At 49.1% G+C, this 19,609-nt stretch overlaps 1 protein-coding gene across 2 annotated transcripts in view; it reads right to left on the bottom strand.

Moving 5' to 3' along the window:
• RPA2 (replication protein A2) overlaps positions 1–2,522 on the bottom strand; it is a 40,719-nt gene extending 38,197 nt beyond the window's left edge. The window contains exon 1 of one of the 2 annotated variants that reach the window (XM_068109515.2): positions 2,303–2,522. In XM_068109515.2, coding sequence (XP_067965616.1) covers positions 2,303–2,324 — 22 coding nt within the window. In that variant the 5' untranslated portion in view covers positions 2,325–2,522. The remainder of the gene's footprint in view (positions 1–2,302) is intronic. The other variant, XM_068109514.2, reaches the window with a different exon arrangement.
• Positions 2,523–19,609: the final 17,087 nt, after the last annotated feature.

Here is a 19,609-nt window from a genome sequence, read left to right as displayed (position 1 = left end):
CCCGTACCTGACCGCCCCGTACTCGCACGGGACCGGACCGCCCCGTACCGTACTCGACCGCCCCGTACCGTACCGTACTCGCACCGGACCGGACCGCCCCGTACCATACTCGCACCGGACCGGACCGCCCCGTACCGTACTCGCACCGGACCGGACCGGACCGCCCCGTACTCGCACCGGACCGGACCGCCCCGTACTCGCACCGGACCGCCCCGTACCGTACTCGCACCGGACCGGACCGCCCCGTACCGTACTCGCACCGGACCGGACCGCCCCGTACTCGCACCGGACCGGACCGCCCCGTACTCGCACCGGACCGGACCACCCCGTACCGGACCGCCCCGTACTCGCACCGGACCGGACCGCCCCGTACTCGCACCGGACCGGACCGCCCCGTACTCGCACCGGACCGGACCGCCCCATACTCGCACCGGACCGGACCGCCCCGTACTCGCACCGGACCGGACCGCCCCGTACTCGCACCGGACCGCCCCGTACTCGCACCGCCCCGTACTCGCACCGGACCGGACCGCCCCGTACCGCCCCATACTCGCACCGGACCGGACCGCCCCGTACTCGCACCGGACCGGACCGCCCCGTACTCGCACCGGACCGCCCCGTACTCGCACCGGACCGGACCGCCCCGTACTCGCACCGGACCGGACCGCCCCGTACTCGCACCGGACCGCCCCGTACTCGCACCGGACCGGACCGCCCCGTACTCGCACCGGACCGGACCGCCCCGTACTCGCACCGGACCGGACCGCCCCGTACTCGCACCGGACCGGACCGCCCCGTACTCGCACCGGACCGGACCGCCCCGTACTCGCACCGGACCGCCCCGTACTCCCACCGGACCGCCCCGTACTCCCACCGGACCGGACCGCCCCGTACTCCCACCGGACCGGACCGCCCCGTACTCCCACCGGACCGGACCGCCCCGTACTCCCACCGGACCGGACCGCCCCGTACTCCCACCGGACCGGACCGCCCCGTACTCCCACCGGACCGGACCGCCCCGTACTCCCACCGGACCGGACCGCCCCGTACTCCCACCGGACCGGACCGCCCCGTACTCGCACCGGACCGGACCGCCCCGTACTCGCACCGGACCGGACCGCCCCGTACTCGCACCGGTCCCGGACCGCCCCGTACTCGCACCGGACCGGACCGCCCCGTACTCGCACCGGACCGGACCGCCCCGTACTCGCACCGGACCGCCCCGTACTCGCACCGGACCGCACCGGACCGGACCGCACTCACACCGGACCGGACCGCCCCGTACCGCCCCATACTCGCACCGGACCGCCCCGTACTCGCACCGGACCGCCGCCCCGTACTCGCACCGCCCCGTACTCGCACCGCCGCCCCGTACTCGCACCGGACCGGACCGGACCGCCCCGTACTCGCACCGGACCGGACCGCCCCGTACTCGCACCGGACCGGACCGCCCCGTACTCGCACCAGACCGCCCCGTACTCGCACCGGACCGCCCCGTACTCGCACCGGACCGCCCCGTACTCGCACCGGACCGCCCCGTACTCGCACCGGACCGCCCCGTACTCGCACCGGACCGCCCCGTACGCGCACCGGACCGGACCGCCCCGTACTCGCACCGGACCGGACCGCCCCGTACTCGCACCGGACCGGACCGCCCCGTACTCGCACCGGACCGGACCGCCCCGTACTCGCACCGGACCGGACCGCCCCGTACTCGCACCGGACCGGACCGCCCCGTACTCGCACCGGACCGCCCCGTACTCGCACCGGACCGCCCGTACTCGCACCGGACCGTACCGCCCCGTACTCGCACCAGACCGCCCCGTACTCGCACCGGACTGCCCCGTACTCGCACCGCACCGGACCGTACTCGCACCGGACTGCCCCGTACTCGCACCGGACCGGACTGCCCCGTACTCGCACCGCACCAGACCGGACTGCCCCGTACTCGCACCGCACCAGACCGGACTGCCCCGTACTCGCACCGGACCGGCCCGTACTCGCACGGGACCGCACCGTACTCGGACCGCCCCGTACCGTACACGCACCGTACACGCACCCGACCGCCCTGTACACGCACTATACATTCCACACACATGGAAACAACTGCCGTCATGGTCTGACTTTCCCTACCCCTACCCCCTTTTCCTCACTTCCTGCAGTCACATTCTACTTGTTCTACATCAAGCATCTTGTCGGCTAGCGCCTAGCAATTGTGCAAGTGAATGCTCGCTGGCAGCCAACGTCAATATTATAAACCCCGCACGGATTCACAGATAAACGATTGAAAATGAAAGCTCACCTTGACCTTGGTTGTTCCACATGTTGTAAACGATATAAAAACTCGTGCGGAATAATTATCAACGAACACTCAGAAGAAGAATCGCAGAAAGAAGTAGCAGAGGAAAAACAATACGGAATCCAAATATATTATATTATCCAAAGCGGCGAATCGAACCACAAAAGCCCTCGATAAAAGTGCGCCAACGACGAACCAATCACAGGCAACGCTTTCAACGTGCAATCACCAATCACAGAAACGCTTGCAACGTGGGTCATGACACCGCGAAATCAACCAATCAGAACGCAGTATAGTGCGCCGTCCCATGAGGCGCAAGGAAACGTTCTAATTCGCGCGTATTTTTAATGAGTAATGCTTGAAATTGTAGTGATTATATAATAATGTACGTTTGTCGTCGTGTTATTTACGTCACAGAGCCGAGTTATCCAATAAATCAATCTTACACTGACTGAGAGAACGCGAATAAACACTCACGACCCCCTCCAAGTTTTCATTAAAAGTGGATAAACAGCAGTTTTAAAACAACTCGAGCATTTCGGATGTAATAATTTTTAACTTGGTGAGATTTATTATAAACGCATTGCGAGGTTCGTATAGATGCTGCGGTTAGGTCTAACTTGACGGTTGCCATGGAAACAGGACGGTTTCCATGTCGTGCGGGTGCTCCAGAGATCCAAACTTGGGGTTTTGTTTAAACCCTGACCAGCAATTTATCAATGGGGATGTGAATCGCTTTTGGAGCCGCTAAGCCGGTTCAAAAACGTGTGCACCTGTTACACAGGTAATGCATGCACTCGTTGTGCCTCAGATTGATATAATGGTTTGTTACTCCCGCCAGGGAGCACTGCATTCGGTGTGTGTGTGTGTGTGTGTGTGTGTGTGTGTGTGTGTGTGTGTGTGTGTGTGTGTGTGTGTGTGTGTGTGTGTGTGTGTGTGTGTGTGTGTGTTTGTGTACAAGATATCTGGAAAAGTTCTGAACGGATTTGGATGAAAGTTGGTGGGATGATTGCCCTTGGGATAAGGAAGAATTCATTAGTTTTTGGTGAAGCTCAGGATATTATTCCGGATCCAGGAATTTTTTGAAGGATTATTTACCATTGGAAGATAGGGCTCATTTTTTTTAAACATTATCTTCTATATATTCTATATTTAACATTGTGATATGAAAATCGTTTTCATATTTGTTGTAAATGTAGTTTAAACTCGTGGTTATGCGTTAGAGCGGTGTATTTTGTTAGCAGCGTCGTCTTCAAGGTTCTTTTTTTTTTCTTCTAATAAAGAGATATTCTGTCATTTTAAAGCAACCAAAGTGTGTATTCGGTTTCCCCGTTTCATAAAATGTATCGTTTGATACGTATAATGCTTTAAAACTTCTTTTTTTTTTAACCTCAGAAGAGATATCAACATTTACCTCAGCGATTGTCAATCGCGGTGTCAGTATTTGATGAACTTATAAAGACTTAGGTGAGTTATAAGTGTGGCGAGCATGTGCACGGGATTCTTCCCAGAAGAATGAGAGGTCGCATTAGCTTGTACGACGTAAAATGAGCGAGTTTTGTTTTCACGTTTGGGCCAGTTTTACATGTTGTATCCCTAAGGAATGAAACGAACGTTTTCCTGGCTTACAATTTTATTTGAAGTCACACATGCCTCAAAATACACTCACTTATATAGAATTGAACGCTGAATCCGAAAATGTAAGGGAAATTGCCTTGTTTTTTTTAAACATTATCTTCTATATATTCTAAATATATATCTGTGCAGTGTCTGTCTTGTGTTGTGTTGTCACTGAACTACTCCCTCAAACTTTTGTGAAATCGTACTATTCCAACTTGACCCACGGCGGGAATATGCGCTCTACTGAGTGGCGTTCTAGTTTTTATTATTTTATCACGTTTTTATCTTTCGGTTCTTCTCAGGTGGTGAATGAGGTCAGTTCAATGTCTTTTATTTTCCACCTCTGAATCAAAGAAACAAAATATAACAAACGTAGGCCTACCGGTACCTGTCATGTTTTTTGTTTGTATACAAAGTCGAGGCTCGTGTAAGAGCTAACATAGAACACATATAATAAAGGGAACGGGAGACAACAGGTGGAGAGAGGGAAGCATAACAATAGTAAAGAACATGGACATCAGGAGATCTGTGGAAAGGAGAGGGCTGAGGATGCCCAGTCGGCACCTCACTTTGGAGGTCAGCTTGGAAATGTGGTTTTCTCAGGACAGATCATGGCAGATAGTGAGATCCAAAAGCTTGAGTGGCAAAATTTATTCGAGGGGATTGTTGAGAAAGTAGATGGGAGGGTTGTCCAGACTGTCTTTTCGGAGAGATCTAGTGAGTGTGAGACTTGTCAGGATTGAAATACATGTTCCACTTCTTTGCCCAATCTGTGAATTTGTCCAGGTCTGCAGAGAGCAAGGAGGCTGCGGACTGCCGATCTGAGGGTTGAGATATGGAGCGGCAGAGAGGGGAGTCGTCAGCAAAGAGATGGAGAGGATTTTCAAGAGTCGGAGAGATCATTGATGAAGACCAGAAAAAGCACAGGGCCCAGAACACTACCTTGGGGAACTCCAGCCTGAACAGGAGATGAGAGAATTACATTCATGGCCACAGGTTGACTATGACCGGAGAGGAAGTCTGCAAGAAAGTGACATCTCACCGACTCCATTTACATGTCGCTGTCTGACAACATGGACCAACTTCTATCCACTCATCCCAACTCTCTCTTCCTCACGTGGCGATTTCGACTGTCATCATGCCAGCTGAATGGGTGTGGGTTCCTCTCTCTGACCACCAATGGAACAAGCGTTACACCTAGGTCCCCCGTCGGTGAAGTGATGTGAGTTGACAAAGTGGAAGACGCAAGGCCGCCATCTTGCATTTTGACGTGGTGACCCAATTTTCAATAGCGTTCTCCCTTATACGTAGATACACCCACGCACCAGATTAGAAGTTAGTAGTTCGCTTATTTTTCAAGATATTTCGCTCACAAGGTTTAGACATACATGGCGGCGGCCATCTTGGATTTTGACGTGGCGACCCAATTTTCAATAGCGTTCTCCCTTATGCGTAGATACACCTACACACGAGATCAGACGTTAGTAGTTCGTTTATTAGTCCCCTACCCGTGTACACCGGAGGTGACTATAGGTTTGCACGCCGGCCCTCCGTCCGTCAGTCCGTCAGTCTGTCTGTCTGTCTGTCAGTCCATCATGCAAAGAACAGTTTTCCGGACTTTTTTTCTAAACTCTTTATGCTAATGATTTCAAACTTGGCACATCGTTTCCTCATGATAAGTTACAGATCAAGTTCGAACTTCACGACGTTTCGATCGTTTGACAAAGTTATGGCACTTTGAACTTTGGGAATTCTGATAATCCTTAACTCAGTGCCATTTAAAGTTTTAATTTCCTTTAAAAAAGATTTTCTCTGCAATAGGACCGATTGAGATCAAATTTTCACCATAGGAGGGACTCGGTCTGTAGAATATTTTAATGGTAATTATGACGTCACAGGTCACGTGGTTCGGGCGCCATATTGTTTTTCGCAAAAAACCCTTTTTCTCTGCAACGGCTGAACAGATCGAGGCCAAACTTTGCAGGCGGAATCGCATACCCATGACGAACAAAAAGTCCACGAGCATGACGTCATGCGTCACATGGTTTCAGAGTTATGACGTTTTTAAGCATGAACCTTTAAAACCGAGCCCCTCCCTCATTTTTGATCCAATCCAGGGGAAACTTCACAGATCTTTTCCGCATGTCAGTCTACTAAAATGTCCTTTTGGAATTTGCGATAGCTCACGTGGTTTGGCAGATATCGTTAATTAAACGAAAATATTAAAAAAATGGATATCTCTTGAATCGCTTTATTGATCGACGTGAAACTCCATACTATAGTAGACGTCATAAAAAGTAACAAGTTTGCAAAATTTCAAGATGATTGGATGTACGGTCTGGAACCTAGAAGTTGTTATTGCGTGAAGAAGAAGAGGCGTAAGGTGTGCGGATTTAATTATTTATCACATGTACAGGCTGAAAGCATCGTTGGACACGACCTGTCGCGGTCATTTTAACCTCAAATAAAATTCTAATTTATGATTTGTCAATAGCTGAGGTACATTAACAAACGAATAAAACAGATTTGGTCAAATTCTGACTTTTTTAAATCGATCGCATTTAACAGAGTTGTGACAAGCTGAGGAAGAAGAAACCTCGCATTGGCTTCTCCAATGTGCCATCAAAAAATGGATATCTCTTGAATCGCTAGTACCTCAGACCGTGAGTTGGTAATAATTTATATAATTCACACAGTGCAATACGTGCAGGCCGCTCCACGGAGCGACCTTGCGGGCTTATCAACGAGGCGAGGTGTGACACACATGTGTCTCAGCATATCTCAGATCAAGTTTGAAAACCAGCATCAACCGTGCATAAATTTGCATATTCGATCATTTTTGACAAAGTTATGGCACTTTGAACTTTGGTAGGGGACATGTATTGCAGCGCAATACTCAGAATGCTTGTTTTTCAAGATATTCAGCTCACAATGTTCAGACATACATGGCGGTGGCCATCGTGGATTTTGATGCGGCGACCCAATTTTCAATAGCGTTCTTCCTTATGCCTAGATACACCCACACACCAGATTAGAAGTTGGTATTTCGCTTATTTTTCAAGATATTCCGCTCACAAGGTTCAGACATACATGGCATCAGACATATATGGCGGCGGCCATCTTGGATGTTGACGTGGGTTGCACCCACACACCAAATTTGAATGCGGTCCTTCGCTTACGCACACACGTACGCACGCACGCAGCACGCACGAACAGACACATGGACGGAGGGGAAAACCATCGTCCCCCTTTCGCTCCGCGGTGCGACGGGGGACAAAATAAAAATATCTGCCACTTTGGGGGTCCTAGGGGGGGTTGCCCCCCAAAATAGGTATTTTCTTTTTTTCTCAGAACCTACACACACAATTTCAATGAAATTTCACCACAACCTTCATCATCCGTGATGGTTGTACCAATGTTTATTCAAGGCATTGGAAAAATTGCGGTCTGAGGAGGTACACAGGGTGGGAGTTGCCCCCCAAAATATGTATTTTTTTGTTTGTTTGTTTAAAGTCTTATGGTTATGTTAGTATTATTCTACATGCTGCCGTCTTCCAGCAACCATTAAAATTGGTTTAAAATACCTTTAGTCAGTGCAGTATACTGTTTATTCTACCAGGTGAGCGCCAGGGATATTGCCCCGATGTTTGTATAATGCATACGTGTTTCACTCGTGGTCATTCGTAAAGTTCTCTTTTTGCTTTATAACATTCTTGTTATTGATACCTACAAACAGGGCATCTTTATTTCCAGGCATCATCCTGTTTACTTCATACCACATTAAAAGAGCATGACGTCACTTTCTTACAACACTTGTAACCTAAACATATCAATACTGACACAGACAGCGAATGATGACAGCAGATTTGTCCCGTACGTTACCTTTAAATAAAAGACCAATGGTCCTTTCGCTCACTGGGCTGGTTATCAAAAAGTGGAGGGACGGATGCATCACGGTAAAAGCAAGGTAAAAGTATTTAGAATGCATGTTTCAGATCAGGTAGTCTTGACATGCGGTTCACGGCAGTGCAAGTCGTTGCTGGCGATAAGCCTATTTTTGAGACAATGCCCACTTCAAGGATGATGATGCCACTTCCTGTTATGATTTATGATTTTACCAATTAATTTACCATCTTTACCAATAATTTTACCAGTTATTAGTCCCCTACCGGTGTACACCGGAGGGGACTATAGGTTTGCACGCCGTCCATCCGTCTGTCAGTCCGTCAGGCAAAGAACAGTTTTCTGGACTTTTTTTCTAAACGCTTAATGCTAATGATTTCAATTGGCACATGTTAATTGGCACATGCCAATAAATTGGCACATGGTTTCCTCATGATAAGTTACAGGTCAAGTTCGAACTTCACGACATTTCGATCATTGACAACGTTATGGCACTTTGAACTTTGGGAATTCTGATAATTCTGATGATCCTTAACTCAGTGCCATTTTAAGTTTTAATTTCCTTCTAAAAGGATTTTCTCTGCAATAATTGGACCGATTGAGATCAAAATTTCACCATATGAGGGACTCGGTCTGTAGAATATTTTAATGGTAATTATGACGTCACAGGTCACGTGGTTCGGCCGTCATATTGGTTTTCGTGTTTTCACGAAAACCCTTTTCTCTGCAACGGCTGAACAGATAGAGGCCAAACTTTGCAGGCAGAATCGCATACCCATGACGAACAAAAAAGTCCGCGAGCATGACGTCATGCGTCACATGGTTTCAGAGTTATGACGTTTTTAAGCATGAACCTTTAAAACCGAGCTTCTCCCTCATTTTTGATCCAATCGAGGGGAAACCTCAGATCTGTTCAGCATGTCAATCTACTAAAATGTCCTTTTGGAATTTGCGATAGGGCACGTGGTTTGGCAGATATCGTTAATTAAACGATAATATAAATTTTAAAAATGGATATCTCTTGTTTATTCTAGAGTTCTCCTCAAGCCGCACCGCGCGCCCTCAGCCTCGTCTCGCGAACGTCAACAGCGCGACACAGCGTGCGCTTTCAGGAGGGGCGGAGCCAAGCCGAGCAACATACAGTCACGTGAAAAAGTAAGTACACCCCATGTAAAGTTTTGACTTTTTCAACATATTTCAACATATAGCTATTTGATCTTCATTTAAACAACTAGGACGTGCCCGTACGTGGGTGCCCGTTCCTTGCCAAAAAAAAAAAAAAAAGGTCTTCGCCCATGCATGCATGGGCGTGCCCATGGGCCCATGGGCGTGCCCGTAAGTGCGTGATGTGACCGTACAATGAATGTATCGTCCCGACGCCGCAGCTCGGATGGCGCTGCAGTTAATCGGGCCTGTATTGGCAGAGTTATTATAAACGTGTACTACAATCGATCGTACCTTACAGCGTCTGCTCGCCACGTTCAGCATCAGTACGTCGTTACTATGACTATCCGTAAGTCCGGAAGTGACGTCCTCATTTGACTGTCCGGAAGGTCGCATATCGCAGTTACGATGAATCGCAAATTAGTTTTAATTAGTTTTAAAACATAGTTTAACGCCAACATAGCGCCAACATAGTTTGCCAACGTGAAATAAATGAATACGCTCTCAAATGTGCCGTCCGAGGCAGAGTCTGTTCGCCACGTTCGGCACACGTGATAGCTCGCTGCTCTCTGATTGGTTGAATCGTTTTTTGGACATAGCTCGGTAACTACTTCTCCGATTAATATGAAACCTTGAAAAGGCACATCCTCAGGTCCCCAGCAATATACCTGGCAAGTTTCAAGTATATCGGACCCGTGGTTGTCGAGAAACAGCGGTCACAGACACACAGACACACACACATACACACACACACACACAGAGATTACTGGAATTATAGATAGATATTGATAGATAACGGTGATATAATATAACAAATATCATGAAACATTTACATTTTGTAGTCCATTGTATAATTTAAATAAACATGAATGCAAATTTCGCATGTGGAAAAAGTAAGTACACCCCTACATTTATCACTACTTCAAATACCTAAAATTAGAATCAGGTGCACCATCTCAGGTGCAAATGATTAGAACATCGTTAGAGAGGATCTTGGAGGAACCTGTCTTATTTAAACCTCAGACATTTAGTTTGGTTTGCTCTTTGTTGTTGAAGTGTGCGGCGTCACCATGCCTAGATCAAAACAGCTCTCTGAGGCCTTCAGAAAGGTTATAGATGCCTACGAGTCTGGGAAGGGATTTAAAAAGATCTCCAAACAATTTGAAATCAATCATTCGACTGTCCGGAAGATCATCTACATGTGGAGAAGATTCCAAACAACTGCCAACTTGTTCAGGCCAGGCCACCCCAGCAAGTTCAGGCCAGGCCACCCCAGCAAGTTCAGCCCGAGAGCACCCCACAAGATGCTGAAAGAAGTCTCTAAGAACCCCAGAATGTCATCACGGGACCGACAGATAGCTCTTGCCACTGCTGATGTCAAAGTGCATGAGTCTACCAATAGAAAGAGGCTGCATAAATTTGATCTTCATGGGAGGTGTGCCAGGAGGAAACCTTTGCTGTCCAGAAAGAACATCAGGGCAAGACTAAAGTTTGCCAATGAACACCTCGGCAAAGACCAGCACTCCAAATGTAGAGCTATTTGGCCACAGTACCAGAATACATGTTTGGCGAAAACCAAAGACAGCATTTGACCACAAGAACCTGATACCCTGGAAAGCATGGTGGTGGAAATATTATGGTTTGGGGCAGCTCACCATCATAGAATCCACTATGAATTCTTCAATGTGCCAGAGGGTGCTTGAGGATAATGTGAGGCCATCTGTCGGAAAGTTGAAGCTCAACCGAAGGTGGACCTTGCAACATGACAATGACCCTAAACATACCAGTAAATCCACCAAGGAATGGCTGAAAAGAAAGAAATGGAGGGTTCTGGAATGGCCAAGTCAAGCCTGGATCTGAATCCCATCGAGATGTTGTGGGGGGATTTGAAACGAGCTGTGCATGCAAGAAACCCCTCAAATATCGCACAGCTGAAAGAATTCTGCATGGAGGAGTGGGCAACAATTTCTCCCAGTCGATGTCAGAGACTATATATATATATAATAACCACCTTTAGAGGCCATTTTTCCCCGCAAAGCGGGGGTTGGCCTTTTTCGGGAACCGTGGTTGATTGTTTTTCGGTTCCCTTTTTGAAGCAATGTTTTATGGCCAGATGCCCTTCCTGACGCCAACCCTTTTTGCCGCCTTTAACGACAAACAGGGAATTACCAGTGAACTGGTACTCAATTAGCCGACCTCGGAAGGATGACAGGCTGAGTCAACCCCCCTGGCGTTAATTCAGCGATCGACCGGGATTCGAACCCAGGATCCTAGGATCCTAAGCCGGCACCCTAGCCGCTAGCCCAACACCAGGCAGAGAAAGAGTCGTTCTCCGAACGAACTCCAGTCGTTCTAAGAAACGCCTACTTGAGGTTGTTTCTGCCAAAGGGGGCAATACCACCTATTAGAGCCAAGGGTGTACTTACTTTTTCGACATGCGAAACATGCTTACTTGCATTTATGTTTTTTTAAATTATACAATGGACTACAAAATGTAAATGTTTCATGATCTTCCTATAATAATAGGTGAAGGTGATTCTGTCCGTCTGTCCGAGGGTGTGGCTTAGTCCGTTTGCAGAGTAGCTCCACCCATTCTTGGAGAGGCTTCATGTAAACAAATATCCACCATTTTATTACCTCGAATGGCTTTGAGGCCTGTTTAGTTAGGCCCATGCTGTCTTTTTCTCTCACACAGGTTCATTTCAATTCTAATTCGATATATCATTTCATTTTTAACAGTCGCTAACATAGTGTTAGACTCGGTTGAAAAAAAACGGGAAGAGAATCCCAAGAAAGTTTCCGTTTATAGAACGAAACGATTTCTCAAAGGCCTGTAAACTAAAGCCCATTTATTGAGTCACCCTCACGATTTTATCTCGAATTCACCATCTGATTTAATTTTTATCGATGGTTTTAGACTCGGTGTCAGAAATAATTGAGAACATTCACGCACACACGGGAAATTGCAGAGATATATTTATAAAAATCGCGCCAAGATGATAGACGAAAATACAGCGCCTAAAATAACATTCGGAGAAAATGTCGACGTATATTAAAAATTCGCTTTTTCTTTTCCGTTAAGATATATTACTTTTACCTTTTATGAGAGTCGGCACAAAAACGACACATATCTTCGTTCTTTCTTCTTTCATTCAACATTATTATCCGGAAGTAAAATATGTTTCAGGGAATTACCGAGAGATATTTCTTCGTTTTTTTGTTATAATAGTTATGTGCGCATACACTTTAAATAGGTTTATTTGAAATCTTTCATTTTCACAATGCAATTTACTTGCCATTTGTCATTTGATAATTACGAGACACTTCCTCTTCAGGATCGTGACAATTCATGCGTTGCGTGGAAACTTCCATTTCCAAAATGAATGCGACGATCGATGAAGAACGCAGACTTGAACAGGATGTCGCAAGAAAACGAATGAGACGGGCGAACGAGTCCGTCGACGAACGTCAATGCAGACTTGAACAGGATGTAGCAAGAACCGCACGAGACGGGAGAACCGCACAGAATGCTGCTGCAACAACGATGAGGAGGGTTGGAGAGGAGCGAGGGGTTGGAGAGCGAGGTGCTAGGGGTTGGAGAGCGAGGAGCGAGGGGTTGGAGAGCGAGGAGCGAGGGGTTGGAGAGCGAGGAGCGAGGGGTTGGAGCGAGGGGTTGCGAGGAGCGAGGGGTTGGAGAGCGAGGAGCGAGGGGTTGGAGAGCGAGGAGCAAGGTGTTGGAGAGTGGGGGCCGATTGGAGCGGAGAGTGAGGGCCGATTGGAGCGGAGAGGAGTGTGAGGAGGTCTTGGAGAGGAGTGTGAGGAGGGCTTGGAGGGGAGTGTGAGGAGGTATTGGAGAGGAGTGTGAGGGCTTGGAGAGGAGTGTGAGGGCTTGGAGAGGAGTGTGAGGGGTTGGAGAGGAGTGTGAGGGATTGGAGAGGAGTGTGAGGGATTGGAGAGGAGTGTGAGGGATTGGAGAGGAGTGTGAGGGATTGGAGAGGAGTGTGAGGGATTGGAGAGGATTGTGAATGGTTGGAGAGGAGAGGAGTGTGAGGGGTTGGAGAGGAGAGGAGTGTGAGGGGTTGGAGAGGAGTGTGAGGGATTGGAGAGGAGTGTGAGGGATTGGAGAGGAGTGTGAGGAATTGGAGAGGAGTGTGAGGGATTGGAGAGGAGTGTGAGGGATTGGAGAGGAGTGTGAGGGATTGGAAAGGAGTGTGAGGGATTGGAAAGGAGTGTGAGGGATTGGAAAGGAGTGTGAGGTGTTGGAGAGGAGCGAGGGGTTGGAGAGTGAGGAGCGATTGGAGAGGCAAGTGAAGAGCGATTGGAGAGGAGAGTGAGGAGCGATTGGAGAGGAGAGTGAGGGCGATTGGAGAGGAGAGTGAGGGGCGATTGGAGAGGCAAGTGAGGAGCGATTGGAGGGGAGTATGAGGAATTGAAGAGGAGTGTGAGGGATTTGAGAGGAGTGTGAGGGAATTGAGAGCAGTGTGAGGGAATTGAGAGCAGTGTGAGGGATTGGAGAGGAGTGTGAGGGATTGGAGAGGAGTGTGAGGGGTTGGCGAGGAGTGTGAGGGGTTGGAGAGGAGTGTGAGGAGTTGGAGAGGAGTGTGAGGGGTTGGAGAGGAGTGTGAGGGGTTGGAGAGGAGTGTGAGGGGTTGGAGAGGAGTGTGAGGGGTTGGAGAGGAGTGTGAGGGGTTGGAGAGGAGTGTGAGGGGTTGGAGAGGAGTGTGAGGGGTTGGAGAGGAGTGTGAGGGGTTGGAGAGGGGTGTGAGGGGTTGGAGAGTGTGAGGAGGTATTGGAGAGGAGTGTGAGGAGGTATTGGAGGAGAGGAGTGTGAGGAGGTATTGGAGAGGCGTGTGAGGCGGTATTGGAGAGGAGTGTGAGGAGGTATTGGAGAGGTGTGTGAGGAGGAGTGGCATTGGAGAGGGTGGAGAGGAGTGAGGGGTCACATATTATGTGAAATAAATAAATTGTGTTCATTACACCATTTTAACCTTTTTGTAAAATTTAATGTGCAGCATGTAAATTGAGATGTCCAAATGTCACACACGTCCATACCCGTGGGATTCCCAAGGGGGAGACCACACTAGTATTCGGCCAACATTGTTGAAATGAAGATCAAATAGCTGTATGTTGAAATATGTTGAAAAAGTCAAAACTTTAGATGGGGTGTACTTACTTTTTCACGTGACTGTATATATACACATCGATCATTGATCGTGAACCGGAAAATATAATAAATTACTGATATTTAGCGACTCGAAAGGTTCTTTATCAACAACTTATTTTCTCGTGCTTCTGTTGACCTGTCTGCAAGGTGTATAAATGGAAGTCCCGAGTGTGAATCACAGGTGAGCCCATCCTGAGGTAATTTGCGATTGGGAACGATTCAGAACCTGTGGGTGAATAACCCTTTTTAATTTCCCCAACAGTTTTCCGGACGACAGACTGCCGGTAGGGGACATGTATTGCAGCGCAATACTCAGAATGCTTGTTAAATTTATGATTTAATATTGTGAGGGTCACTGAGTAAGGCAAGTGCAGTCGCCGGGTGAGGCGGGCTCCAGTCGCCGGGTGAGGCGGGCTCCAGTCGCCGGGTGAGGCGGGCTCCAGTCGCCGGGTGAGGCGGGCTCCAGTCGCCGGGTGAGGCGGGCTCCAGTCGCCGGGTGAGGCGGGCTCCAGTCGCCGGGTGAGGCGGGGTCCAGTCGCCGGGTGAGGAGGGTCCAGTCGCCGGGTGAGGAGGGTCCAGTCTCCGGGTGAGGAGGGTCCAGTCTCCGGGTGAGGAGGGTCCAGTCTCCGGGTGAGGAGGGTCCAGTCTCCGGGTGAGGAGGGTCCAGTCTCCGGGTGAGGAGGGTCCAGTCTCCGGGTGAGGAGGGTCCAGTCTCCGGGTGAGGAGGGCCCAGTCTCCGGGTGAGGAGGGCCCAGTCTCCGGGTGAGGAGGGCCCAGTCTCCGGGTGAGGAGGGCCCAGTCTCCGGGTGAGGAGGGCCCAGTCTCCGGGTGAGGAGGGCCCAGTCTCCGGGTGAGGAGGGCCCAGTCTCCGGGTGAGGAGGGCCCAGTCTCCGGGTGAGGAGGGCCCAGTCTCCGGGTGAGGAGGGCCCAGTCTCCGGGTGAGGAGGGCCCAGTCTCCGGGTGAGGAGGGCCCAGTCTCCGGGTGAGGAGGGCCCAGTCTCCGGGTGAGGAGGGCCCAGTCTCCGGGTGAGGAGGGCCCAGTCTCCGGGTGAGGAGGGCCCAGTCTCCGGGTGAGGAGGGCCCAGTCTCCGGGTGAGGAGGGCCCAGTCTCCGGGTGAGGAGGGCCCAGTCTCCGGGTGAGGAGGGCCCAGTCTCCGGGTGAGGAGGGCCCAGTCTCCGGGTGAGGAGGGCCCAGTCACCGGGTGAGGAGGGCCCAGTCTCCGGGTGAGGAGGGCCCAGTCACCGGGTGAGGAGGGTCCAGTCTCCGGGTGAGGAGGGCCCAGTCACCGGGTGAGGAGGGTCCAGTCTCCGGGTGAGGAGGGTCCAGTCTCCGGGTGAGGCGGGTCCAGTCTCTGGGTGAGGCGGGTACAGTCCCCGGGTGAGGCGGATCCAGTCATTGGGTAAGTCGGGTTGCCTGGTAAGGAGAGTCAAGTTGCAGGGAAGGAGAGCCCAGTTAGGCTCTAAATGTCCCCCTCGCCTTCCTTATGTAAAACCGCATGCAATTATTTAAGGCTGAATATGAATGAATGATCGTTTTAAGGCCATTTTTCCCTGCTGTAGCGGGAGTTAGCCAAAATTTAGAGTTAGCCAATTATTTAAGTTCTTGGAGTTAGCCAATTATTTAAGGCTGAATATGAATGAATGATCGTTTTAAGGCCATTTTTCCCTGCTGTAGCGGGAGTTAGCCAAAATTTAGAGTTAGCCAATTATTTAAGTTCTTGGAGTTAGCCAATTATTTAAGGCTCATGGAGGATTTTGTTCCATGGATGGGGGAAGACGAGAAACATTAACACACATTATAGAATTTGAATCTGGGATTGAATATCATCATGAGACAAGTGCTCAGATGGGAATGCTAAACAGACAACCTCAATGTGCTGTATTTATTCTTAAACAAAGTTCTTAAACACATACTGAATTTACTCTTCAAATAACCAAGCATGATTGTGAAGTAACTGTTTTGGTTACCAATCATACCAATAACGCGTGTCATTCTAAAATTGTTTTTACCATAAACCTGCGCCTTTTTTGTTTTCACTGCATGTGCTAAAATTATTTTGTTAGTATATTACTGTAGCTCCGACCGACCGATCATCTGCCCATGGCCTCTAAAGGTGTTTTTTTATATTTTATTCGAAAAAAAAAGAACCAAATCATGTGGATTTTCGACAGACATATCATGCCCTGAATAGCAGCATTGTGTGCCCTGAGCCTCAAATAGATACCAGATGGAAATAATGGCCAGTGTTGTCAACCCGGAGACCAACTACTAGACCTCACCCGGGGACTGCAATCCCATAAATGACTTTTTTTTTTTCTTTTTCTTTTTACATGGAATTGGTGTTTTCCATGGATAGTTTAAAAATTCTCACGACACTCCACCACTCGTGTTCAGGCCAAAACACAAAAGTGTTTCTCTCCATTGTTAGACATTGTTTTTCGGGTTGCTGAAGAGGAAACATTGCTGTACAGTTGATGCGGATAAGAGGTTGATGTTGCCATTGTACAAAGTTGTTGTACAAACAAGCTAGCAGTAAAAACATAAACCAAGATGACTGTGCGAGACATTTCAGAGGGAGAAACAAAGTGCAGGCACACCGATGGACAAAACAGCATGAATAGATGCACAGCAGAAGCTTTGTGAGGCGTCTCGGTTAGGACAGGTTCAAAAACTTCACAACACTACCTGGACTTACTGCTATTGAGAGAAGTCTAGTGAAATGTGTTTACAAAAGTGGAAAAACTTCCTGGTTCAAGCTAATGGATGCAGTGGAAAAAAGAAACTTCCTGGTTCAAGCGAATGGATTGTAAGGGTTTTTCCTTGCTCCGAGATGGCCTCCGACAATTGACTCGTGTGCCAACTTCACGGCCTCTCGGTACTTGGTCGCAACGATGACTTGCTTTACCACAGTTATGCCGGTTGTGTACACGGTGTATCACACCCTTGCAGATTTCAAGTCGGTACTTGCCCCTGTCCCACGTCTGATAACCACTGTCATCTTGCGCTCTCATCCACAACTTCCGAAACGAGTCATCCTCCTCTTGAGCTTGCTTGAGCTCTTGCACCATCACGTTTGGAATATCCGACTGTGACAACACCTTCAATGGCTTGATTTCGGTCTTGTCAAGCTTGGCTTTCGCCCTGGTCACCGCTGCCTGTGCCAGTTGCGGAGTCCAATCTGAGTCTGGATCGTTGGCCTCTCGCGCCCCTTTTTCGTTGCCGATCACCAGATCACAGATGGGGTTCTGCAGGCACATCGCCTCAACTTCGCCGAGATAGTATGGTGTAGCCACATAGATCTTGGCCACTGGATAGCGATGCAGTGTACTGTCAATGAGCTTGCAGGAATAGACCGTTCTAATCATCTGGTCTGCCGTCACCAGAGCTTGCTTTACTGCAACACTGTTACATCCTGAGTCCCGCAGTAATCACCTTATGTGATCCAAGGAAGCCTTCACTCACGGTAAGGTTGCCGTTGGCGATTTCCTCGCAACTGCTGAATAACAGAGGTATTGCTTGAAAACTCTTCCCTGTTAGCTTGGATTGCGTCAGGACTCTTTTGCGAGGTTGATGCAGACTCTTATTTTGGCTCTGCCTTGGTCACATTGTCCTTTGTCCTGGAGTCCCAGCGTGCTGCACTGGCGGCCTTCTGCGACTTCATCTGGGCCATCCTCTGTCGACATTCGGCCATCACGTGACCCTTCCTGTGACAAAAGAAGCACTCTATGCAGTTTCCATCGAATCGACCTCTCACCGGCTGGAGTTGGTCGGACTTCTGCAAAAAAACTGCCAGGCCACAGCTTTGGTGGGAATCTTTCTTTTTGGCAGACTTCCCAGTGATACTTGTACCATGGGCATACTTCATGGGCATACATACCATGATACTCCATACTTCCATGTAACGCTCCGCTAAGTTTGTTATCTCCTCTACAATCTTAGGCATTCTCTCGGCGCTTACTGGTTGGTGAACGTGGTTGGTGCGTGTTGTTCTCTCGGCGTTTCCTGGTTGGTGCATGTTGCTCTCTCGACATTTCTTGGTTGGTGCACGAGGAGCGCGGTGACAAACGGTCGGAGGACAAGGCGTGCGTGTTGCTGAGCGAGGCGTTGCAAAGCGATACTCGTGCAATTGCAAGCCACATTGGAGGTGCAACTTTGCCAGTACAGCAAGATTAATTTGGACTATGTGTCAGGCAGAATACTTACCTCTCTGGAAGAGAGCGAGGACACCTTTTGAGCGCTGAGTATTCTGAAGGGGCCGGCCTGCAGGATTGTTCGTGCAACTCGAAGTGGAGCAGGAATCCAAGGCCAACCATTCATTGGACTGTCCCAGAGGAGACTCGGGAGCATCCTGGAGAACACTGCACGCGGATGCAGATTCGGACCGACTGCCGGTAACAGTGAATATTGTACCTATGTTTCAATATAGTTATTGTTTGAGTACTGCAAGTGCTGTCGTGTTCATTGTAGTGCGCTCACAAGTGACAGACACCGGCTAAAATGTTCCCCCAGTAGAAAGACTGGAAACCCTTACATGGATGCAGTGGAAAAAAGAAAAACTTCCTGGTTCAAGCTAATGGATGTAGTGGAAACAAGTTTCAGACATACATGGCGGTGGCCATCTTGGATTTTGACGTGGCGACCCAATTTTCAATAGCGTTCTTCCTTGTGCCTAGATACACCCACACACCAGATTAGAAGTTGGTACTTCGCTTATTTTTCAAGATATTCTGCTCACAAAGTTCAGACATACATGGCGTTGGCCATCTTGGATTTTGACGTGGGTTGCACCCACACACCAAATTAGAATTCGGTCCTTCGCTCACGCATGCACGCACGTACGCACACACACACGGACGGAGGGGAAAACCATAGTCCCCCTTTCGTTTCGCGGTGCGACGGGGGACAAAAATGAAAAACTTCCTGGTTCAAACTAATGTATGCAGTGGAAAAAATGAAAAACTTCCTGGTTCAAGCACGGTGGATGCAGTGGAAAGTACAGGAAAAACTTCCTGGTTCAAGCTAATGGATGCAATGGAAAGGTTAATCTAGTCTTTGGATCTGATGTACTGTGCTTCCAGCATCAATTCATTGTTCAGAGCACTTACTTATGCGCATGATGCCCCTCTCTAGCTGTGGCGATCCATATTCATTATATAACTGCTCCATTCCACTTTCCTTTTCTTTTTCATTTTATTTTAGCAAAAAGCAATCAAGATGTGAAATGTACACTTGTATCTGTGGAATCAAAATCTCCCACTAGAATGCCGATGTTCAAAGCCTGTTGCTCTCATTATAGGCCGGTTGGCTCCGTTTCCAAGTTCCTCACCTCTGATTTAGCTCCTTCTGAACGTCTCCAACAACTCCTGGACACACGTTATGCATTTTCCAGTAACCCCTCTTGGTTGAACTCCCAAAATAGACTAACTGGACCCCTCCACTCCTTTGTTCCCATTTATGG

This window comes from Myxine glutinosa, chromosome 3 (assembly GCF_964187855.1).
Source record: "Myxine glutinosa chromosome 3, kmMyxGlut1.1, whole genome shotgun sequence".
NCBI lineage: Eukaryota > Metazoa > Chordata > Myxini > Myxiniformes > Myxinidae > Myxine > Myxine glutinosa.
The sequence above is the reverse complement of the archived record's forward strand: the minus strand, read 5'-3'. Positions and strand labels throughout refer to the sequence as shown.